At 42.5% G+C, this 25,354-nt stretch overlaps 1 protein-coding gene, 1 non-coding gene and 1 pseudogene across 7 annotated transcripts in view; all 3 read left to right on the forward strand.

Annotated features, from left to right (window-relative positions):
• Nucleotides 1–25,354, forward strand: part of MTHFD1L (methylenetetrahydrofolate dehydrogenase (NADP+ dependent) 1 like) — a 242,891-nt gene that overhangs the window by 58,357 nt on the left and 159,180 nt on the right. For all 6 annotated transcript variants that reach the window (XM_054490722.2, XM_054490723.2, XM_063667113.1 and 3 more), the window contains exons 10-14: nucleotides 2,516–2,613; nucleotides 6,398–6,571; nucleotides 17,093–17,229; nucleotides 18,995–19,041; nucleotides 24,778–24,885. In XM_054490722.2, coding sequence (XP_054346697.2) covers nucleotides 2,516–2,613; nucleotides 6,398–6,571; nucleotides 17,093–17,229; nucleotides 18,995–19,041; nucleotides 24,778–24,885 — 564 coding nt within the window. The remainder of the gene's footprint in view (nucleotides 1–2,515; nucleotides 2,614–6,397; nucleotides 6,572–17,092; nucleotides 17,230–18,994; nucleotides 19,042–24,777; nucleotides 24,886–25,354) is intronic.
• LOC129038126 (ADP-ribosylation factor-like protein 4A) lies at nucleotides 15,131–15,853 on the forward strand (annotated as a pseudogene).
• On the forward strand, nucleotides 19,518–19,624 carry LOC129039695 (U6 spliceosomal RNA). The gene has a single exon (XR_008503414.1). It is a non-coding gene; the product is annotated as a U6 spliceosomal RNA (small nuclear RNA).

Consider the following 25,354-nt stretch of genomic DNA (forward strand, 5'->3'; position numbering starts at 1 on the left):
GAGAACTCACTCATTATCACAAGGACGCTACCAAGGGGGATGATGCTAAACCATCATGAGAAACTAGCCCCTGTGATCCCATCACCCTCCACCAGACCCCACCTCTAACACTGGGGATTACATTTCAAGATGGGGTTTGGGCAGGGACCCACATCCAAACTATATCAAATTGTTTGGGCTCAGGATCTCTCATGCATTTGAAGCGAAGATGTCAGCTGGGGCTGCAGTCATCTGAGGGGTTGACTGGGGCTGGAGGATCTGTTTCCAAGATGGCATACTCACATGGCTGTGGGCATGTGTATTTCATTCCTCATTGGACATCAGCAGGATGCCTTGATTCCTCATCATGTCCACCTCTCTGTAGGGCTGCTCACAGTGTGGCAGCTAACTTCCCCCAGTATGAGCAATCCAAGGGAGGGAACCAGGAGGAGTCTGCAGTGTAGATGACCTAGGCTCTAACCTCATGTGCCTCCACTTCCTTTTAGCCTGTTTGTTAGAAGTATATCACTAAGTGCAGTTCACATTCAAGAGAAGGAGAATTGTCCTCACTTCTTCAAGACAGGAGTATTAAAGTATTTGGAGGCATTTTTTCAAACCACCACCACCTGTGTGACCTAAAGGCAAAGGTCATCAGTGTTCCACCATATAAGCTGAGTGTTCGCATGGTGCTGGAGCCTGCAGCAGTGGTGGCCTCTGGCAGTGACATTTAGTTCATTTCTTTCTTATGTACAGGGTAATACACAATTGAAACTCTTTACCTCAAAATGGGTCATTAGACATTTTTGTAAGGATTATAAGTTACATTTCCATCAAAGCCAAATTTTATTTTTATTTAATTTTATTTCATTTACTTATAATTTATATGCATACATAACACTACTCAGTAATTCAATTTGCTTATTCTTTTATACCAACTACAGAAGGATGGTATTTGGAAGCTGGGCATCCAAGCTGATCATTCATGCAGTCCTATATTTTCTTCATTTTTCTTTTCTAAATCGGATGACGAGCCTATTCAGTATAAGTTTATCCATGTACATGATGTCTTTTGTGAACACTTAATCTATTTATTTATTTATTTATTTATTTATTTATTTATTTATTTGAGATGGGGTCTCACTGTGTCACCCAGGCTGGAATGCAGTGGCACGATCTCGGCTCACTGCAGCCTCCACCTCCCAGGTTCAAGCGATTCTCCTGCCTCAGCCTCCTAGGTAGCTGGTATTATAGGCACATGCCACCACACCCAGCTAATTTTTTTTTTTTTTTTTTTTTTTTTTTGAGACGGAGTTTTGCTCTTGTTGCCCAGGCTGGAGTGTAATGTCACGATCTCGGCTCACTGCAACCTCCATCTCCTGGGATCAAGTGATTCTCCTGCCTCAGCCTCCTGAGTAGCTGGGATTACAGGCACATGCCACCACGCCTGGCTAATTTTTTGTTTTTTTTGAGATGGGGTTTTGCTCTTGTTGCCCATGCTAGAGTGCAATGGCGCAATCTCAGCTCACTGCAACCTCCGCCTCCTGGATTCAAGTGATTCTCCTGCCTCAGCCTCCCGAGTAGCTGGGATTACAGGCGTGCGCCACCATGCCCAGCTAATTTTGTATTTTTCGTAGAGATGGGGTTTCTCCATGTTGGTCAGGCTGGTCTCGAACTCCCAACCTCGGTTGATCCCGCCTACCTCAGCCTCCCAAAGAGGATTACAGGCGTGAGCCCCTGCGCCCGGCCTAATTTGTGTATTTTTAATAGAGACAGGGTTTCACCATGTTGCCCAAGCTGGTCTTGAATTCCTGACCTCAAGTGATCTGCCCACCTCGGCCTCCCAAAGTGCTGGGATTACAGGCATGAGCCACCTCACCTGGCCTGTTTATTCATTTATTTTTAAAGAGACAGAATCTCAGCTAGGATGGAGTGCAGTGGTGTGATCTTGACTCACTGCAGCCTCAAACTTCTGGGCTCAAACAATCCTCCCACCTCAGCCTCCCAAGTAGCTGGGATTATAGGTGCGCATCACCACACCTGGATTTTTTAATAGTGTATTTTCTCACATTTTTCTGTTTTTTTTTTTTTAAATTTAACAAAAACAATGAACATAGTCAGAAGTTCTGGCCTGTGACTTGAAATAACCCTGGATGTACATTTTTAAAAACATTCTCAGATTCATTGCTGTAAGTATGAAGAGCTAATAGTCTGCAAGGGAAATATAGAATTAAGCTGGATCATCAAGTTCATGCGTGCATATTTAAGAAACAGAGCAGCTTCTTTTAATATTATCAAATTCTTCAGTGCGGTATTGAATAGTTGTATATCTAACTAGTGGTTTTCACATTTTCCTTTTTAAGAAAAACCTACAAACCTAGTTAGACGTGAATAAAAATATTCCTAATATCCTCCTGGCTTATTGTGCGACTCGATAATCTTGTTTTGTAACATCCACAAACAGTATTTCCATGGTTTAAATGTGTGCGCTGTCAGCTTTTACCATTCTAACATGTTTTCCTCTCTATCCCTGCTGAAGAACATGGTCAGTAGTGGAAGGAGATGGCTTCGTGAACAGCAGCACAGGCGGTGGAGACTTCACTGCTTGAAACTTCAGCCTCTCTCCCCTGTGCCAAGGTAACACTGGTGTTTTATTTACACTGATGTCAGCTCAGCACAGTGCCTTAGCCCCAGTTAGTCATGGGGGAGAAGCACAACTCATGGTACTGTGGTTTTGATGGTAGATAAGTTTCTCTGTTCATTAAATTGCCACCCTATTTTCTCTATTGTAAATTCTCCAAAATTAAATCATAATGAATGTATTACTGTGTTCTGTCAATTCTAAGAAGGCATTTTTTTTAGTTTCAATGATGTTTTCTATATTAAATGGCAGTTTTTTAATGATGTTTTTAAATTAATATACATTAATTTCAATGATGTTTCTTATATTTAATGGCAGTGTTTTTTTCCCCCCTTTTTTTTTTGAGATGGAGTCTTGCTCTGTTGCCCAGGCTGGAGTGCAATGGCACGATCTCAGCTCACTGCAACCTCTACCTCCCAGGTTCAAGCGATTCTCCTGCCTCAGCCTCCCGGGTAGCTGAGATTACAGGTGCACGCCACCACACCCAGCTAATTTTTGTATTTTTAGTAGAGATGGGGGTTTCGCCATTTTGGCCAAGCGGGTCTCAAACTCCTGACCTCAGGTGATCTGCCCACCTCGGCCTGCCAAAGTGCTGGGATTACAGGCGTGAACCACCACGCCTGGCCTGGCAGTGTTTTTTCTTCTTAGTGGTCCATGAAGTAATGGTTTTAAATTTGACAAAATATGGTAATGTAATATTTGGAATATGCTTTTCAGTGTCAGAAATGCCCAACACATATATATCTGCCTGGTCTTAAGGGCCATATAGGTTTCTACTCTGGGGATAAAGGACCGCCCAAACCAAACATTATTCCACGTGGGAACTGAGCTCACCTTTCTTCAGAACGATCTGATAGGATAGTCTGTGCTCGTCAAGGTGGATATTTTCCTCAGAGTGCTCTTTGATGAGGTCTGAGCTACATAGTCTATCTATCAATTTGGAAATATAAACTGTAGGTCATAGTCTTAGCTTGTGGTTTAGAATGATTGGGTAGGGATGACGTCTGAACCAGACAGCCGCATTTTCCAGCCTGATGATGGGTCATCTGTGTCTGTCCCACTCCAAGGAATTGGCCCCACCCCATTATCCAGGTGTGCATAATGCCAGGTGTGCATCCCTAGGTAATCTCATCCAGCAACGTTGGGATGCACAGAGTGCCGAGGAGATCAAATCCCTCTAGTAACTGACACTTTTTCTTTTTTTTGAGACAGAGTCTTGCTCTGGTCTTGAACTCTTGACCTCAGGTGTTCCACCCGCCTCGGCCTACCAAAGTGCTGGGATTACAAGCATGAGCCACCGCACTGGGCCTGACTCATTTTTTACCTGATAACCAGTTGCTTTATAGAATTGAACTCCATTTCCTTGGGCAGTCAGATGAACACCCTGGTTCAGTTCTACCCACCAGGAGGGTGTGACCCTCCTGGACATGTTTTCATCCCTGCAATAGACGAAACATCTCAGTTATGCTCTCTGTTCATTAATTATGTAAGTTGCAATGAGGAATGTTATTCTTTGTAATATCATCCCGGGGCTTGTGCAATCTGTTTCATAAAATATCTTATTTTAGAGTTATTTTTGTTGTTACAAGACCTTAGATTTTAAAAGCAAATCAATAATTTCTACTTACAAAGTGCTAAAAAAGATTAAGATTGATTCCACCAAATTGTGTACCAAAGTTTCAAAGTAAATTCTTCTTGTTAAATAATTAAATCCTTTTCTCCCCCAAGAAGAATTTACTTTGAAATCATTGATTTCTAGACCTACTGGGCAAAGAGAAGCAGGCTGAGTAGTTTATAAATCACCCAAAAAATCACGATGGTGTCTCTATGACTCTTTAGCTAGTAAAGAGAAAACCTTACAGGTGTTTGTTTTGTTTTGTTTTTGAGACAGAGCCTTGCTCTGTTGCCCAGGCTGGAGTGCAGTGGCTTCATCTCTGCTCATTGTAACCTTCACTTCCTGAGTTCAAGCGAGGACATCTGGATAATTTTTGTATTTTTAGTAGAGACAGGGTTTCACCATGTTGGCCAGGCTGGTCTCGAACTCCTGACCTCAAGTGATCTGCCCTCCTGTGCCCCCAAAGTGCTGGGCTTACAGGCATGAGCCACTATGCCTGGCCTGTTTGGTTTGTTTGTTTGTTTGTTTGTTTTTTGAGACAGTCTCGTTCTGTCCCCCAGGCTGGAATGCAGTGGTGCGATCTCAGCTCACCTCAACCTCTGCCTCCCAGGTTCAAGTGATTGTCCTACCTTGGCCTCCCGAGTAGCTGGGACTACAGGTGCCACCACCACACCTGGCTAATTTATTTGTATTTTTAGTAGAGACGGGATTTTGCTATGTTGGCCAGGCTGGTCTCAAACTCATGGACTCAGGTGATCCTCCCGCCTTGGCCTCCCAAAGTGCTGGGATTACAGGCGTGAGCCACTGCAGCCTGCCAAAAGCTTACACATTGTTCAAGATTAAGCTCTTCAATTTAGGAGATTGTGGGAAGAGAGAGACAGAAAAAAATTATGTCCAGGAAGGCAAAACAAAGTAGGAGGCTAGAAAGGAAAAATCAGATAGGTGGAGGCCTGGAAAGGAATACTCAGCGGCCCATGGGGGGATAACCTGAACTCCTAGTTTCTCTGGTGCCTTTTGGAGAAGTCTGGGTGGAGGTGTGTTTGCTGTTGCCTCTTACCCCCAGGTCAGGCCGCCACAGGATCCTGGAGGAGAGTCTAGGGTGGTCTGAACACTGAGGGTAGATTGCCCACAGTAGCTACAGAAACAGTCAGGGCCAAGGGGCTGACTAAAGTCCACTGAGGGGGTTGATCTGCCCACCACAAGGAGGCAGATCACAACAAAAATAAGTGTTCTGGGGTGAGTGAAGGAATAGCTGTCCTCTCTGATGCAACCTTCAAGGGCAGTTCCCCGCCGCGTGGTTTCCCAGGGTTAGTCTTGCTGCGGGGGGAACAGGTGTGCCTTCCATCTCTCACTCTCAGACACATGAAGGGCCTGACTCCTCAGCAAAGAAATGACTGAGCACATGAGCCCCAGAGGAAAGAGTCCAGCAGTACACATGCTGGTATCCAGACCACTCCTGTAAGACGAGCAGTGGTGGCCAGTGAAATAGAAGAGTTCAGTTACGTGCACAGTCACTCTCTGGAGTTCCTACAATTTCCTGTCTGAACTTGGGCTCAGGGCACTAGGTCCTTTTACCGACAGTTATGTAATTAATAAAACATTTTGAAATATGATTTTAGACTGTAAATAGAGAGAGGGGAAGTGTGGACACAGATAAAACAAATAGCATGTCTACATTTTTTCTTTTTTCTTTTTTTTGTACTTAATCTCTAATGTGATAGTAATGTTCACATTTTTGAATAGCCAAGAGAAACATGTGGCCAGCCCGATCGGAGATTATTATGCAATGACTCTCTCTTCATGGCTAGTGAATATCATGATGGCCCATACAGAGCATTTTGCTCTGTAGTCGAATCACACTTGCAGGAGGGTTTTGGACACATTATAATATACAATTCTTGTCTGTATGCCATAGGTGTTATACTTCCACCTGGACACAATTCTAGGATCTTTGTGAGTTTTTTGGAGTTGCATTTCTAAAATGATGCACCATTTTCTCATACATGTTAATTATTAGCAGTTGTACTTATTACTGCCTGGGAGAAAGGACCCCAAAGCAATTGCATTGATTTCATTGTTGGCATGATATGTGGCTATTTTCACTCCAGTTGCGACCACCTAAGCTGAGAAGCCTTCTCTCTCTTTCGTGTTGTCTTTCCCCTCAGTGACATTGAGATTTCAAGAGGACAAACTCCAAAAGCTGTGGATGTCCTTGCCAAGGAGATTGGATTGCTTGCAGATGAAATTGAAATCTATGGCAAAAGCAAAGCCAAAGTACGTTTGTCTGTGCTGGAAAGGTTAAAGGATCAAGCAGATGGAAAATACATCTTAGTTGCTGGGTAAGACACCGTCTAACATCTACTTGACCAAGCAGACATATTTACAAAACTCTTACCTATTTATCTCTGTCCTCGTACCCCTCAATCCATCCTATTCTCACATTTGACATTTTGTCCATTTCATTTGGCATTTCTTTATTTGGTGTGAGATAAGTTTTTATTTTCAGTGCAGAGCAAATTAGTCAACTCTACAAAATATAAAGTCAAACAAGTTGCAGTGCTTTATCTTTGTTTCTCATATTATGTTGTTATTACCCCTGCTCCCCTTTGGCTTTTTGAATTTCATTTTTCATTATAAAAATCAAAATAGGAATTGAAAGTAAAGTATTTTGAACTGAGCAGTTTGTTTTGTGCGTTCTACTTGAAATATTTTCGTGGAAAAGATACAGATAATCATATGAAACATGTTTTCCTGTTAATATCCTTGATCTTACTTATATATTCACATTACAAAAGCTCATTATTTCCCTTTTTCTGCATTTCAAAACTAATGTTGGGCCATTTTCATTTGTGTTGGTTATTTTATAAAAGACAAATTCATAGTTTTTGTGAAAAGGAGTGTTTGCCTTTTTCCCCTTCTTTTTAAAGAAGTACATTCACTAGCTGAAAAGATGATAGAAAGCAAGGGATTTCAAATATTTATTCAGTGTGACCTGAGGGAACATCATGAGACCATATAAATTCCTTTGTTGCCTTCAAATTTCATTTCAGTGACTATTGCTTATGATGTATACAAGGCTTCAGGCACAAAATCTATTTGTCAGGCAGAGACATTTCTTGTAGTTGGAATTGACTCCTAGGTAACTTTGTTTTTACATATTTAATTATTAATGTAAGTGCTTTTTTCTTTATTTCTCTTTCTGGTTATAAAAACAATGTAGTTTCATTGTAGAAATATTCTAAAAATTCAGAAAACAGAAGGGAAAAAGTAAAACATCCCAAACCCAAGCACTCAGAGGAAACAACTGTTGACCTGCGAGGACTGTTTTGATGCTGATAGAGTCTCTCAGCCCTGAGGTCATACTCGCATGCTATTCTGTAAGCAACCTGATTATTCAAGCATATGTGGCATACTGAGCTCCATGTGAGTGAATATTGAGCTATGTCACCATTTTTCATGACAACATAACATTCCATCACTCACATCCCAGATTCTTTTTTTTTTTTTTTGAGACAGAGTCTTGCTCTGTTGCCAAGACTGGAGTGCAGTGGCGTGATCTCGGCTCACTGCAACCTCTGCCTCCCAGGTTCAAGTGATTCTCCTGCCTCACCCTCCCGAGTAGCTGGGATTACAGGCATGTGCCACCATGCCCAGCTAATTTTTGTATTTTTAGTCGAGATGGGGTTTCACCATGTTGGCCAGGTTTTTCTCGAACTCCTGACCTCAAGTGATCCACCCACCTTGGCATCCCAAAGTGCTGGGATTACAGGCGTGAGCCACCACACCTGACCACATCCCAGATTCTTAAACGTGTTGGGGAAGCAGGGGCTGGGGGAGTAGCAAAATGCCCAGGATGAGGGTGGAGATCCCATCTTACACATCTTCTGGCACCTCTAGTTCCATCAGTAAGTGCTACCCTGGTAGTTCTGAGTGTTTCTAATTGTCCAAGTGCACTGATGCAGAAAAATAATATGAACATAGAATAGGGATGTTCCACAACTTATTTGACCAATTTTCTATTGATGGGCAATTAAAGTGTTCCCAATTTTTGCCATTTTAAACTGCTAGAATTAACAACCTTGGGCATGTGGATTTGTGCATCTGTTTAATCATCTCCTTAGGAAAAATCCCCAGAAGTTAGTTCAATTATTTATAACTACAAATAAAGCAAAAATATTATCCAAAACAGGCCAAGCGCAGTGGCTCACACCTGTAATCCCAGCTCTTTGGGAGGCCGAGGCAGGTGGATTATGAGGTCAGGAGATTGAGACCATCCTGGCTAACATGGTGAAACCCCGTCTCTACTAAAAATACAAAAAAATTAGCCAGGCATGGTGGCAGACACCTGTAGTCCCAGCTACTCAGGAGGCTGAGGCAGGAGAATGGCGTGAACCTGGGAGGCGCAGCTTGCGGTGAGCCAAGATCACACCACTGCACTCCAGCCTGGGCGACAGAGCAAGACTGTCTCAAAAAAAAAAAAAAAAAAATCACCTCTTTAATGATATAGTGATTTCTTCAAATCCCTTTTCCCTCCTCCTTTCCCACTTTCCTCTCCTCCTCTTTCTCCTTCTCTTTGTGTAGCTTTTCTTTTTTCTTTTTTTTTTTTTTTTTTTGAGATGAAGTCACCCAGGCTGGAGTGCACTGGTGCGATTTTGGCTCACTGCAACCTCCGCCCCCTGGGTTCAAGCAATTCTTGTGCCTCAGCTTCCCAAGTAGCTGGGATTCCAGGCATGCACCCCCACGCCTGGCTAACTATTTTTGTATTTTTATAGAGACGGGGTTTCGCCACATTAGCCAGGCTGGCCTTGAACTCCTGGCCTCAAGTGGTCCGCCCACCTCCTGCTCCCAAAGTGCTAGAATTACAGGTGTGAGCCATCGTGCCCAGCTTCTGTAGCTTTTTTGTAGGAGGGACAGACAGCCAGGGCCTCTCAGAATCCCTCAGCAGTTGGCGTTGTAAGGAATTCATCCTTTGCTCCACACCTTGGTTGCCTGTGGCTTCACCCTTCTCCCTCAGGCTTCCAGGCTCACTGCAGTTAGATTCCTGAGCCCCTTTCCAACCTAGAACCCCAAACTTAATGTCCCCATAATCAAGTGTGGGAAAGTTCCTGGCTGAGGAGAGGGGTTGGCTCCACCTACAGGCACCCTCTGAGCCCGGACCCTGCAAGGAGCTGCCTCTGGTTAGATTGGCTCCAGGGTCTCTGAGTTTAGGGCACAGTTTAGTCAGGGTTGTTTTATGGCAGTATGCTTGATGCATATTTGTCTGCAATTAATAAACAGACTCTTGGCCATTAAGACCTTGAAAAAGCATTTGATTTGTGGAATTGGTTCCTTTCTTCCAGGCTTCGGGTGATCTTGGTAGGTGGGTTTGCAGGCTTTCTCACCCTGTTTAGATAGGAACACTTAAGGAAAACTTGGTAGGATGTGTTGTCTGTTTATGAAGGAAGAATCCTGCAGCAGATTTTCTTATCCAGTCCCTCTGCTTTACTTCATTTTGGGCTTGTCAATAAAATCAGAAATCCAGATATGGATGGCCCTGACCTTAGCTTGGAACACAAAACTGATACTTCTAAAACAAAGCTGTGATGATATTGTTGTCAGGTTCCTTAATTGTAAACAAAGCTGGGCCTCCAGCCTCATGCTGGAGAATGCTGGCTAGCATGGCTGCCTGGGGTTACAGCCAGTGCGGTCCATGGCCAGTAGAACATTTCTCCACGCTGGCTTTTTGCTAGCATTAATATGTATAATCAAGCTGAAATTGGCCTGCCATGTTGTAAATAGAAAAGAAGATTAAAGATGAATTTTCAAGAACAGATTAAACACCAAGGGATCAACAATTCTTTTTCTGAAATTCTGATTTAAGTTTCTTTACCTAACAAAGACCTTTGAAGGAACAAAAATTAAATGGCCTGTCTCTTTTTTTTTAACTATATTGGAAAAAAATAACCGTGCTGGTAAGATTATGATATATGTATGTATTTGTGGCAGAGCTTGAAGATTTTTAGGAAATAGCCACACTGGATTCTATAAGGGAAGAATTAACAGCCCCTTCTCCCCAACACAACAAATGATATATTTTTTAGGGCTGTAAACTGTCATCAGTATCTAATCCTTTAATAGCTGAATATTGATATCAGTTTAGGTCACAGGCAACTATTTTATCGATAGCCTAAAGTGGGCCTGGCATGATGGGTTGTGCCTATAACCCAGTTACTCTGGAGACTGAGGTGGGTGGATCACTTGAGGCCAGGAGTTCAAGACCAGCCTGAGCTGCATAGCAAGACCCCATCTTTAAAAAATACAAACAAACAGCAAAAAGCAGCACTGGTTTAAAGCAACATTTGTAATCTAAAGTGAAAAGCCAATTTGAAATAAAAATCATCTTCATATTTTTACATTTGACCAGGTCAGCCGTTAGAGGGAAATGACATTATCAAACCATTATATGCACTATTGCAACTTCTTTAAAAATATAAATGACCCCTCCATTAAATGGAGAAGTATTTCCTTTTTCTAAAAGTCTTTTCTAATTCTGAAAATAATATTAGCTTATTGTAAAAAATTTAACATAAAGAAAAGTAAAAAGCGGATAACTAGGTCTCTCATAACTCAATATTTTATTTATACATTCATCTTTTTACACATTAAGATCATACTATAAATATCATTTTTGTCCTGCCTTTTTCTCTGAACACTGTAACATAAATCTTTTTCCATGCTTTAGAAGAATTCAAATGCCCAAGTAATTTTTAAATAAAACGAAATAACAATATATTTGTTATTACATGTATGAATTTATATAGAAATGTGATTTAAATATATCAGCAATGGGATTAAAATATAAAACAAAGAGATTTTTTAAAATCTTCTATTATTATTAACTCAAATGCAGAACAGATTAATTCTTTTAAAAAGCCATTCTTTAAACTTTAGAATTTCTTATTCAGTCAGAATCATCTGCATTTCATCAACTACATATCGCATGGTATTTACACCTACACATCACTTTATTTGCTTTGCCTGACAAAGTGAAAAGTATTGGGAATTGTTCAGGGAAATATGCCAAAAGAATCTTAGGGACTCATGAGTTTTACATATTTTCCCAGTTACACTAATGAAAAGGAATTTTGAGAACTTGACTTGGAGTGCAGCTGCAGGGCATTTGAATCTCAGTCTCCATCAGGCCTGCACCCATTTCTGTGCAGAAGTTTCTAGAATTTCCCTGAATTGGTTGGACAGAGCAGCTAAAAAAGCAGCCCAAACTGATCTGGGAATAGACTGAATTTCACATTAAAGAAAAATTTGAATCATTCACATCATTTCATCTTTTTTTTTTTTTTTTTTTTCTTCTGCAGAGGGCCAAATACCTGATTGGATTTTTAAAAAATGTTTCAACCCTTTATTTTGGTACAACGTAAAAATAATCTGACTTTTCTAAGATTTGGCTTTTCTGCCTTGAGTAACCATTTAAATATCTGTGAGATTTTCTTTTATTTGTGCTACTTCCAGAACGAAACAGAGGTATTTAGAAGAAACCACTTCCCACAGGGCCTTTGAACCGTTTACCTAAGTCAAGTGTAATGAGAAACATAACCAAATGCACCGTGGGGTTTATTGTTAGATAATAAAAGGCTTAAAAAGCCCCTAGACCCTAAAGATGCCTGGGATGGATGATTTATGTTCATATGCTACTTGAGCATGTAGTTTTGGAGTGCATGGTGAGGCCCATGGCTAATGGCAGTGGTGCTATTCAACAAGATTCTGGGTCTTAAGAATAGTTTAAAGTTTTACCACTTCTCTCTGGATAAGCCATCTTTTTGACCTTTGAGTAAATTATAAACTTCTTTTCAGATTGTGTCCAAATGGTCACAGGTACTTTGACAATTTTTACTGTAACTGCCAATAAATAATACTCATCTTTAAAAAGACATCATTCTGGCAGGGCATGGTGGCTCACGCCTGTAATGCCAGCCCTTTGGGAGGCCGAGGCGGGCAGATCATTTGAGGTCAGGAGTTCGAGACCAGCCTGGCCAACATGGTGAAACCCTATTTCTACTAAAAATACAAAAATTAGCTGGGCATGGTGATGGGTGCCTGTAATCCCAGCTACTCGAGAGGGTGAGGCAAGAGAATTGCTTGAGCCCAGGAGGTGGAGGTTGCAATGAGCAGAGATCACACCATTGCACTCCAGCCTGGGCAACAGAGTGAGACTCCATCTCAAAAAAAAAAAAAAAAAAGCATCATTCCATTGTCAACCCTTTTTTGCTGTTCTGTGCCCTGAACAGGTGATGTGATAGGGGTGCAAAGAGGGTGAGCATTGTCCTTTACCTCAACAAGTGTGTGGCCTGGTAGGCGAGACAGGCATGTCAGAATGCTTATCATGAAGCCATCTGAAAAATTCTAGAATAATCATATAATCAATGCTCTAGATATCAGAGAGGGGGTACAGAAATCTGCCGGGAGAAGTGGAGGAAGGTAATGAACAAAAATCACAGTTCCATCTCTATGAATTCTAAGCTCCCATAGAAAAAGAAATTAGAGGGCTGGGCACGGTGGCTCACGCCTGTAATCCCAGCACTTTGGGAGGCTGAGGTGGGCGGATCACAAGGTCAGGAGTTTGAGACCAGCCTGGCCAACAAGGTGAAACCCCGTCTCTACTAAAAATACAAAAATTAGCCAGGTGTGATGACGTGCCTGTAGTCCCAGCTACTCAGGAGGCTGAGGCAGGAGAATTGCTTGAACCTGGGAGGCAGAGATTGCAGTGAGCTGAGATTGCGCCACTGCACTCCAGCCTGGGCAACAAGAGCGAAACTCCACGTGTCTCCAAAAAAAAAAAAAGAGAAAGAAAGGAAGGAAGGGAGGAAGGGAGGGAGGAAGGAAGGAAGGAAGGAAGGAGAGAGAAAGAAAGAGAAATTAGATTACCTTAAGGAAAGAAGGAAGGAAGGAAGGAAAAGAGAGAAAGAAAGAAAGAGAAATTAGATTACCTTGGTGCTCATTCTTTTGTATATCGCCGTTGATGATTTGGAATCTGAGCTAAAGATACTGGGGGAAAAACTAAACCAAATTTTGATACCAAACGCAGGAAGGAGGTGAAATAAGCTTTTTTATTGTAGCTCTCCTTTTATTGCTCCCAATAAATACTTCCTACTTTGTGATTTTCCCGAACTGTATTAGTTGGCGGAAAGCTGAGCAGTCCTATGTTTCTAATTAAGAATTGGATGGTTAGCTGGAGTTTTGAGGAGGTCATCTCTGGGCGTGTCTGCTTTTGGCTTTCTTGGGCAGCTATGCTAGCATATCCTTGGGAATGAAAATGTAATCCTTCATGTAACACAATTTAGGTAAACCACTTAGTCCTTTGCAAACACCAAATGCTCAGTACGGTACTTAAATGACACCATATTTGATGCCACCGTTTCTTTACAGGCTCTTCTAAGATTGTAATGCCTGTGGGCTTTTAACTGCCCTTATTGATGTTGTATCCAAGAAAACAGAAAGTTGACTCCAAGCAGAAGTATTAATATCTTTGTATAACTTTCAGTCTTCACGTTGACCCCACTGCAAATCTGCTATTTAGACAGATGCAGAGGTGACTGATAAGCTAGGGTCGTGTGGCTTCAGGAGTCTTAGGTTTCTCCATGCAGCGGTGTCAGGATAGGCTCACCAGCTCCTGGCCATAGCGGGTACCAGTGACCTCCTTGTTGCTGAATCCACCGACCACTCTTGGTCCTCATCCTGCTTCCTGCCTCAGTGGCGTTTGACTTTCCTGTTCTGGAAACAGTCTCATCCTTGGCCTCCTTCTGAGACTTCCTGTCATGTTCTGCCTTCTTCTCCAGGGTCCTCTTATTTTTTTGTTTTTAGAGACAGGGTCTCACTATATTGCCCAGGCTGGTCTCAAACTCCCTAGCTCAAGCAATCCTTTTACCTTGGCCTCCCAAAGTGCTAGGATTACAAGCATGAACCACTGCACACAGCCGGGTTCTCTTATTTTATACTATGCCTTCCTAGTTTCCTTTTGGACTCTCTTCTTCTGACAACTCATTACAAGCAAATGTGCTTAACTCTTCTGTCCTTATCCCTTTTCTCACTCGGTGCACTGTCCTTGGGTGATCTTACCCATTCCATGCTTTAAATGGCTAATTATAGTTATGATTTCCATCCATGGAGAACCTGGTTAAGTCAGATGGCTAGCTTTGCCTCCCAGCTCTACTGCTTACTAGCTGTATGACTGTCGGCAGTTGCTTACACTCTGTGCCTCAGTTTCCTCATCTATCAAGTGAGGGTACAAATAATTAACCCCATAAATATGAAGCATAGCACCTCTCCTATTAACTGCCCCAATCCACTCTCAGTTTTATCTGGTTAACATTTATTAATTTTCCAGGTCTCACCTAAGATGTTACTTCCTACAGGAAACATTCCCAGATGTTCAAATCTAGTTAGATCCTTTTTCCATGTACCCTCATAATTCAGTCTGACTGCCCTATTTCCCTGTCTTAGTGTTTGTCACATTTATCGTAATTGCTGATATATTCAGATCAGCTGGAAGCTCATGAGGATAGAGATGAAGTCTGACTGGATCATCATTTTGTCCCCAGGGTCCAGCTCAGTGCCTGGTACATAGCAGTACTTGCTAAATATTTGCTGAATGAATGACTCATGGAATTGCAGGGTATGATGATGCCTCTAAAGACATTCTTTCTTTGTGGTTACATCCTTAGGTTTTGTAGATCAGAAAACTCTATTAGATTTGTTGTGGTTGAGTATCCTTGACAACATGGCTGACAGTAACTCATGGAAGACCAAATTGTAAACCCAAATGACAGCCTTTAAAATTTTTAACGATGCTTGAGAGCTAAGCTGGAAGGACGTGGGGTGCTTATCCCTCGTAGAAATGCCTGCCAATGCTTTCTCATTTGGACCCAAACTCCAGATCGGGAGCAGTCTTACAGCTGGATCAGCTACCAAGAGAAATTCTAAAGCAAGAAGAGAAAAGCATTTCAATTTGGGACATTTATTTGCACCTGGAAATGGGGAATGGGCTATCAGACCAGACTTCTATCCTGTCCAACCTGCCTTCATTTCAGTCCTTCCACATTGTTATTCTGGGTTTGGACTGTGCTGGAAAGACAACTGTCTCATACAGGCTGCAGTTCAATGAATTTGTAAATACCATACCTACCAAAGGATTTAACACTGAGAAAATTAAGGTAACCTTGGGAAATTCTAAAACTTTTCACTTCTGGGATGTAGGTGGTAAGGAGAAATTAAGGCCACTGTGAAAGTCATATACCAGATGCACAGATGGCATTGTATTTGTTGTAGACTCTGTTGATGTCGAAAGGATGGAAGAAGCCAACATTGAACTTCACAAAATAACTAGGATATCAGAAAATCAAGGAGTCCCTGTACTTATAGTTGCTAACAAACAAGACTTGAAGAACTCATTGTCTCTTTCAGAAATTGAGAAATTGTTAGCAATGGGTGAACTGAGCTCATCAACTCCTTGGCATTTGCAGCCTACCTGTGCAATCATAGGAGATGGCCTAAAGGAAGGACTTGAGAAACTACATGATATGATCATTAAAAGAAGAAAAATGTTGCGGCAACAGAAAAAGAAAAGATGAATATCAATATCTATTATGTCTGTGTGGAGTAGGTTTTCTCTGGTCTGATTTTGACAAATAGAAGAGTGTCTACAGCGTGGTTTGCCTGTCTGCCCTCCTGGATGCTATTAAAGCTTTGTTTTGTTGAACAATCAGATGCCCAACTCTGTTGCCTTGTGGAAGATGAGTAAATGCAGTGCTTCTTAAAGTGGTCTCTTCTCCCTACCCCACAAATCTTTTGGTACACCATTTGGGGAAGCCAAGCAAGGATAGTAAATTGACCAGAACACAGTTGTGGGAATTTGGCCTGAAGTTAGTGAAATAAAACTTTAAAGAGTGAAAAAAAAAATTTTTTAACGATGCTGATGGTGTACTAAAGAACAATTTTATGAGGCCTTACTTGCTAATGTAATAGGCTCTCTTCAACACCTAATATTGTGATGTTATGAACATGGGAACATTTGGTTTTGCAAAGTGTTGTCATCAACAATAAGCTTCTCAAGAGCAGAAGTTTCCACCGTAGTATGCACAGGGCCTGTGGACTTTTTGAATATTTGAAGGACTGTCATATGGAAACGGATCAGGCTTAATGTGTAGGACTCAAAGAGCTAGGACACAACAAGAATGCAGATGCCTTCTCTTTAGAACAAAGAACTTTCGAACTGTGACAGCTGTCCGGAAATGAGTGGGCCACCCCAGAGGTCATGACCTTATCACTATCTGTGTTCAAGCATGGCAGGGAGAAGCCCTGGGCAGGGATATCTGGAAGGAGAAGGACAAGTGGGGACTTTAGGGTCCCTTCTAATCCTGAGTCTGGCAGTGCCCTACTCACCCAAGGACCGTTGAGCTAGGCCCTGTCCCCACACCATAGGCCCTGTGCCCACACCCTGCCCCAGTAAATGGCTCAGGAAGAACAAGTGCTATATACTCATCAGCAAGAAATGCCCCACCATCAGCTGAATTATTTAAACCATTTTCACGGATGGTTTTATGGCCTTTGTTGAAATTGAGGCTGTTATTAGCACTGCCCAATAACTTTTCCTTTTTTGGTCTCTTGGTAATTAAAGGTGTGTCTGTATCTTGACTTTAGCTTATGCCTGTCCTGTGTGATGTAGGTAGACCATAATAGCCCGAGAAAATTAAATTATGGAGTGCATTTTGGAATGAGCACCCTCAGATTTGATTCTGGTGTCCTAGGCTGGTTTTGCATAGGTTGTCTGGGAAATATTATAAGATTCACTTTTCTCCCCCTGAACTCAGGATCACGCCCACCCCTCTTGGAGAAGGGAAGAGCACAGTCACCATTGGGCTTGTGCAGGCTCTGACCGCACACCTGAATGTCAACTCCTTTGCCTGCTTGAGGCAGCCTTCCCAAGGACCGACATTTGGAGTGAAAGGTACCGTCTTTAACAACTAGTGTACTTTTCAGGGCAAAGTTGGGGGGGCGAAAATTGTGAAAAGAACATTGTCAACAGATAAAGAGTTAAGACTTTTCAGGGGACCTGGTACATTTCTTCACTGCACACTCAGTACATAGTGGTCGCCCCACGTTGGTTCCCCCTGGGCATGAAAAAGAGCAGTGGGAGCTGCCAGGGCTTCACTGGATACCTCAGGAGCCTGTTCCTGGGGCTGCGTTGCTCAAGGCTCCCTCCTCGAGTGCAGTCTCCCATTTCATCAGGGCCTTCTTTGCCAAGTGATCTTGAAACACGGCCATCCGTATCGGTATTTGATCATCCCAGTCCTGGGGAAAGGTCTTTCCCTCTGCTTTAGTCTCGGCTCATTGGAGTTGCTGTGTGGGGCCCGCAGAGCTCTCTGGAGACGGACTGGCTGTGGACAGCGAGTCGTGATGAAATTCCTCCCTGGTCGTGGTTGGGCTGATATCTGGCACTTCCCTATTCATTATTCTTTCTTCCTTGATTTATCATGAAATCATTCCTTAGCTCACTTTACAGTGGTGTTTATTGCTGCAATTACAGTTTGTCCTTGGCACTTCGTGATTTTTTAAGAATGTTGTATTTATATTACTGTTACACATATTAATAATGTTTCTCATAAAGTACTGATAACTCACAGAGTGTCATGCATTGTGTAGCGGAATGAGCACTAGGGTTGGAGCGAGAAGGCCTAGGTTTTGGTCACAGCTGTGTTTCCTACCGCCATGTGACCCTTGGCCACTTGAGCCAGTTACAACCTCTCGGAGCTGCATCTCTAAAGGTCCAAAATGCTGAGAGCGGCACCAGGCTCACCCAGTTGTTGTGAGGATCAAATGAGAAAGCACGTAAAGAACCAAGGCTACTGTCAAATGATGCACACATGGGTGGTGGTGTTACTGCTTTAGGAAAGAAGTCCTTTTACTCTAACAACCAACATTTTGAGGGATACGCCGCATGACAAATCTCACATACTATTATCTGAAATAAATTGAAGTTTATAATTTTACTCATTTGAGGTGGTTATGCGATGGTTTTTTTGTTGTTGTTGTTGTTTTTTTTTGAGACAGAGTCTCACTTGGTTGCCCAGGCTGGAATGCAGTGGTGCAATCTTAGCTCACTCCAATCTCCGCCTCCCAGTTTCAAGTGATTCTCCTGCCTCAGCCTCCCAAGTAGCTGGGACTACAGGCACCCGCCACCATGCCTAGCTAATTTTTATATTTTTAATAGAGATGGGGTTTCATCATATTGGCCAGGCTGGTCTCGAACTCCTGACCTCAAGTGATCTGCCCGCTTCAGCCTCCCAAAGTGCTGGGTTTACAGGCATGAGCAACCTCACCCAGCCACACTGTATTTTTTTTAAACAAAGTTTTCTCAGATATGAAATCATATACAATTGATTTAGATAAAGTATAGTCACAGAGATCTAATAATAAATTAACAAAATATTCTCATATCCTGGTATGTTTTACAGTAATGACATCTGCTCTATTTTTACCTTTTTTTTTTTTTAAGCAAAGAAACAGAGGTATAGTTAGACAAAGTGTCAACTTTTTTTTTTTTTTCTGTTCTGCTTGGATATAACCATTAGTGTCTCTCACTGCCTTTTGTTACTTCATCTTGGGTGTGACGCCTCTCTGTTGGTTTTGGGGAGCTGTGTCCCTTGGGCTGTGTCCATCGTGGCAGCTGTACTTGGTGACCTGTTTGAAATGCCTCTTGCTCTGCTGTTTAGGAGGAGCCGCGGGTGGTGGATACGCCCAGGTCATCCCCATGGAGGAGGTAAGACCTTGAAGAGATGCAGGTCAGCTATCACTGTGTTTCCTTCCTGACATCTTGTCTCTGCTCCCATCCACACAGGCCCACAGACCCTCATCCATAATCCCAAAGTCATTAAGGCTCTGAAACCCCAAAATGTTTGCATAACTCATGCAGTGACAAACCCTAGTATTTACTGTGATGAGCTATAATTATATGGATTTTGTATGTGCTACTTGGCGTGAATATTCATATACATTGCTGTGGAAAAATTATTTTTGATTAACAGGTGCTGACCTAGCCCCTGCTTAGGGTGTTTTACAAATAAACTACATGTAAATCACACTGCCTTCCTAAACTCCAAAAAATTCTGAATCTTGAAACCCTGCTGGCCTTGCCGGTCTGGATGAGAGAATGTGGGTCTGTGCCTCCCTTGATCATCTGCCATACTGCCAAGTTCATGAAGACTTGGCGCTTCCCCTCTGTCAATTCAGGCTCCAGTGCATGCCTCGGCAGCACAGATACTAAAACTGGAATGACACAGAGAGGATTAGCATGGTCCCTGCACGAGGATGACACACAAATTTGTGAAGTGTCCCATTAAAAATAAAAAACTCCAAAATAAAAGAGTTCCAGAGGAAAATGGGCAAAAAGAACTGGCGTTGTTAATTCTCACTTCTGTAAGAACTCCACCTTTGTTCCACATAACCTCTTTGTCGCCTGTAACCAACCAGTGACCAGATCTTTTCAGTTTCACTCTCCGCATCAGCCTTATCATTCAGGGCCTGGGCAATCTTCCAAAACCCAAATCTGAGCAGGTCACTCTCCTGTTCTGTCATTTCCACCGTTGCCTGTCACCCTCCAGCACAGCACAGGAGGTCCTCGTGGGCGGCTGCTCCTGCTTCCCTGTCCGCAGGTCCCCACCTGCCTTCTTCTCTCCACCGCATCAAGCTCCTTGCTGACTCTTTTTTTTTTTTGAGACAGAGTTTTGCTTTGTTGCTCAGGCTGGAGTGCAGTGGCACAGTCTCGGCTCACTGCAACCTCTGCCTCCCAGGTTCAAGCAATTCTCATGCCTCAGCCTCCTGAGTAGCTGGGATTACAGGCAACTGCCACTGTGCCTGACTGATTTTTTGTATTTTAGTAGAGACGGGGTTTCACCATGTTGGCCAGGCTTGTCTAGAACTCGTGAGCTCAGGCAATCCGCTGGTCTCAGCCTCCCAAAGTGTTAGGATTACAGGCGTGAGCCACTGTGCCCAGCCCTTGCAGACTCTTTTCCTGTTCTCTCTCGGTTCCAGGATTTTCCCATGCCTGGAACATTCTTCCTTTTCTGTCCTCTTTACCCAGTTTAGTCAAGGTTTTTTGTCAAGGTTCTTCTCTACCCCACAGACTCCCTCTGTGTTTACAGCTATCTGGTTCTGTTGGCTGTGGTGAGTTGCGGGCCTTTTCTTGAGGGCTCAGGTCCCAGCATTGAGCAGAGTGCCCAGCACATAGTAGGAACTCACTAGAAAGTACTTGTTGACTTTGTCAAAGGAATAGAAGTGTTTACCCATGGAGGTCAGAGTGTCAGGGAAGCTAAAGAGAAAATCTGTAGAAACTTCAAGTACTGGGAATGGGGGTGAGAAAGAGTAGTCCAAGGCACTGCTGAAAAAAATCGTCCCAGGCCTCAGGTCAGAATGGGGATGGGTACCATTCATGAGCCAGCAAGACCCAGAACCAGGAGGCCAAATTAGAGATGGTGTACAAGGGGCATACACAGGGGAATGGCTTGGGTTTGGCCAGCAAATTGGAAGGACATTGGTGTCCTGCTGGTTTACGGCATCAGCTGCATGGCTTGGAGGAGAGAGCTACTTTTATTTTATTTTATTTTATTTTATTTTTTGAGACGGAGTCTCGCTCTGTCACCCAGGCTGGAGTGCAATGGTGCGATCTCGGCTCGCTGCAACCTCTGCCTCCCGGATTCAAGTGATTCTCCTGCCTCAGCCTCCCGAGAAGCTGGGATTACAGGTGCCTGCCACCACGCCCAGCTAATTTTTGTATTTTAATAGAGACGGGGTTTCACCGTGTTGGTCAGGCCGGTCTTGAACTCCTGACCTCAGGTGACCCACCCACCTCGGTCTTCCAAAGTGCTGGGATTACAGGCATGAGCCACCGCGCCCAGCCAAGAGGACTACCTTATGAGGGTGGAGTGGGCCAGACACACTCAGGCAGTTTGTTCCTTGAAGTTGAGTGCCTCCAGTCTTTTCTTCATCTGTATCCTCCCAGCTCTGAGCCCCGTGTCTGACAGTAGATGTTTGTTGACTGTGTGCCAGGCGCAGACAATATGTACCGGACAGAACGTAATAAATCACCATAGGGAAAAATGTTAGAATAAATTCCAGATGGACTGAGGAATTGAAAGTGAAAACACTATGACTGGAAGGATGGGAAGGAGCCGGCCTTGTGAAGAATGAGGGAGAGCATTCAGCCAGTGGGAACTGCTGGTGGGAAAGTCCTGAGGCAGGAAAGGGTATGGCCTGTTCAGGGAACTGGAGGACACCAGGGTGGCTGGAGCCCTGTGGGCCAGCGGGAGTGGGGGGGGTTGAGGTAGAGAAGTGTGCAGGCGCCAGCTCTGTCGGGCGATTGCAATTTGTAGCCAAGAACCTGGATTTTATTTGAAGTGCCAAGGTCAGCCATTGAAGGGATCTTGACAGATAACACAATGCAGATTGAGTTTTATTAAAATCACCCTGTCTTCTGTGTGATGAAGGGACCAGGGGCCTCTCAGTAGACATGATGAATCCAGGAGGAAGGCTATGGAAGTAGCCCAGGGAAAGATGGCAGTGACTTGGCCCAGGATGGGGGCAGTGAGGGTGGAAAAGAGGAAAAAACAGTTTAAGATTTGTTTGCTGATGTTTGCAGGATTAGATGTTGGGGGTGAGAAAAGAGGAGGATTCAAGGACAACATCCATGGTACTGGCTTGAGCAACTCAGTGGACTCATTTATTGAGGCAGAGAACAGGGGAGTGATGGTATGAGGTTTGAACTGTGTGGTGTGGGGTGTGGTGGAGGGTGGTAGTCAGAGGGAGTCAGTTTAGAGGCCTATGAAACATGAGGGTGGACATCCAGTAGATGGCTGGAAAGCAAAACTTACATTCCAGTTGTGAAATGGCCAAAGAGTTCAATAGAAACATCGGAAAAGAAATATTAACTAAATGCATATTCATCTTCACCAATAATCAAGTAAATAAATCTACATTAAAACCACTATCAGGCCGGGCACGGTGGCTCACGCCTGTAATCCCAGCACTTTGGGAGGCTGAGGTGGGTGGATGACCTGAGGTCAGGAGTTCGAGACCAGCCTGGCCAACATGGGGAAACCCCGTCTCTACTAAAAATACAAAAAGTAGCTGGGCGTGGTGGCAGGCGCCTGTAATCCCAGCTACTTGGGAGGCTGAGGCAGGAGGATCTCTCAAACCTGGGAGGCAGAGGTTGCAGTGAGCCGAGATCACGCCACTGCACTCCAGCCCAGGCAACAAGAGCGAGACTCCGTGTCTAAATAAATAAATAAAAATAAAACCACTATCAATTACCATTTTACTTGTCAAATTGACAAAACTGGATTTTTCAAAGTAGTTATGATACCAAATTTTGGCAAAGAAATTGAAATGGACTCCCACACACTGCTGGGAAGTGTATGTTGATAAAAACACTTCAGGAAGAAGAGTAGAAATACATATTAAGTGTTTTACCGTGCATATCCTTTGGCCCAAATAAATTCATTTTTAGTGTACCCTAAGGAAAAAATGAATGTATGGGAAAATAGATCATTTTAAATTAAATATACCCTCACATAGTTTATAACATTAAAAAATGGGGGGATAATAATAGGACATCAAGTTAACTGTATTTTGAAGAATCTTTAATGGTGTAAAAATGCTTGCTATATTGAGAGTGTAAGAGCTAAAGTATAAACTGTTATGATGTTATGATTCCAATATTTAAAAGTACAAATATATATTTATAAAATATTATACATATGTAACTTTTCATGTTTTCTCCAGTTAACATTATTTTATGTTATAAAGTAAAATTTTAACAAGAAAATATTTAACCTTCCAAGAAATTAAGGAAATGCAGCTTTAAAAAGAATAATACTTTCTCAACTATGAAATTATTTCTTAGTCTAAAAGTTACTTTATTTCTGAAGTAACTGATCTACTGCTAGTGTTTTGCAGATGACACTTCATCTCTTTCAAAAAGCAATTTGGTGATATTATCAAGATTCCAAAGGCCGGATGTGGTGGCTCATGCCTGTAATCCCAGCACTTTGAGAGTCTGAGGTGGGCAGATCACAAGGTCAGGAGTTTGAGACCAGCCTGGCCAACATGGTGAAACCACATCTCTACTAAAAATACAAAAATTAACCAGGCGTGGTGGCAGGCGCCTGTAGTCCCAGCTACTTGGGAGGCAGGAGAATCCCTTGAACCTGGGAGGCAGAGGTTGCATTGAGCTGAGATCATGCCACTGCACACCAGCCTAGGTGAAAGAGCAAAACTCCGTCTCAAAAAAAACAAAATAAAATAAAAATACTTCATCCCTTTCAAAAAGCAATTTGGTGATATTATCAAGATCCCAAGGGCTGAGCGCGGTGGCTCATGCCTGGAATCCTGGCACTTTGGGAGGCTGAAGTGAGAGGTTCACTTGAGTCCAGGAATCTGAGACCAACCTGTGCAACGTAGTGAGACTGTGTCTCTACAAAAAAAAAATAATAATAAAACAAGAAAAGAAAGAGAGTTCATTTAATCTAGTAACTACTCTCCTGAAAATATATTACTCATTAGCAATTAATTTTTTTAAAAAAAGGAAAAGCTATTTGTGTGTATTCTTTATAACTGTGGCCTTCCTTGTAAAAGTGAACATTTGGTAGTAGCGTATGTATCCAGCCGGAAACTTTTGGTACATCTACCATATACAGCTTCTATAAACTATACAAAAGATTATTATAGAAAAAGTTTTGTGAAAAACGAAACTTGGAAGTTTGTAGGAAGCTGATTCTACAAATGATAATCATGTGTGCTCATGAGACTGGAAGGAAAATAACAGAATGAGTAGAGTCATGAGGGTAAAATACTTTATTTCTCCAAAGTTCTGTAATATTTCATATTATTTTATTGTTACTGTTTATTTTATGCCCTGCCTCACTCCAAAGTATATTTGATATGATACTGTTTTCTAGATAATAAAACAATGAATAAACGTAAAGTGAGCGACTATAAGGAGATTCATTATTAAATGCATCAGAATGTTTTGCCTTAACCTGAGGATGGAAGAATTTATGATCTGAGCAATTGCTCAAAGGTTCTTTGTTGTCACATGGAAGACTTTAACCTTGATTTTCTGATTTAGGCGTTCCTATAGACTCAGTTCATTATAAGGATATGTAATTTGCATGCTATTTTATTTATCCAGTCCTTAAATTCCATAGTTGTTTAAAACAAATAGGAAGATGTCTTAGCCGAGCACAGTGGCCCAAGAGCTCATAACAAGCCTAGGCAACATAGCAAGACCCCCGTCTCTACAGAAAATTCAAAAATTAGCCAGGCACAGTGGTGTGCACCTATAGTCCCAGCCTACTCAGTAGACCTAGGTGAGAGGATTGCTTGAGCCCAAGAGTTTGAGAATACAGTGAGCTATGATCATGCCACTGCACTCCAGCCTGGGCAACAAAGTGAGACCCTATTTCTGAAAATAAATAAATAGAAAGATATCTTATTTCTCTAGTTCAACCTTCACTTGACTGGAGACATCCACGCTATCACCGCTGCCAATAACTTGCTGGCTGCCGCCATCGACACAAGGATTCTTCATGAAAACACGCAAACAGATAAGGTGAGAAGGATGCTTTGCTAGCCATTTTGGGTATTGTATCCTGGAATTCCTGGATTGTTAAGGAGTTTGTGGAAATAATTCTGGTGTCTGCAAACCTTGAAATGTTATTCAATTCAATTTTGTGATTTTTACATATGTCCCTATTTCCCAAGGAGAAGGAGCCATCCTTTGATCAGATTCTCAAATGGGTTTATGAGCACTGCCCAGTTATTGGGAGAATTGTAGTATGTTGTAAAAGCCAAATATTCTCTAAGATGAGTCTTTAGTTTTAAAGATAGTAGGTAGACCAGTTCTCTTCATTCTAGTCGTAGGTCCAATGTCTAATCTATTCTAAGGGGATTGGACAGATGTCGTTTTAAGACTAATGTTATGTGGAGCTATTTTAGATGTGCTGAAAAGATGTCAGAGACCCTTATTGGGCTTCATGTGCTTGTAGGTTGAGTTAAACCACACCCCCAAAGGGGACAGC

Source organism: Pongo pygmaeus, chromosome 5 (genome assembly GCF_028885625.2).
Source record: "Pongo pygmaeus isolate AG05252 chromosome 5, NHGRI_mPonPyg2-v2.0_pri, whole genome shotgun sequence".
Classification (NCBI taxonomy): Eukaryota; Metazoa; Chordata; class Mammalia; order Primates; family Hominidae; genus Pongo; species Pongo pygmaeus.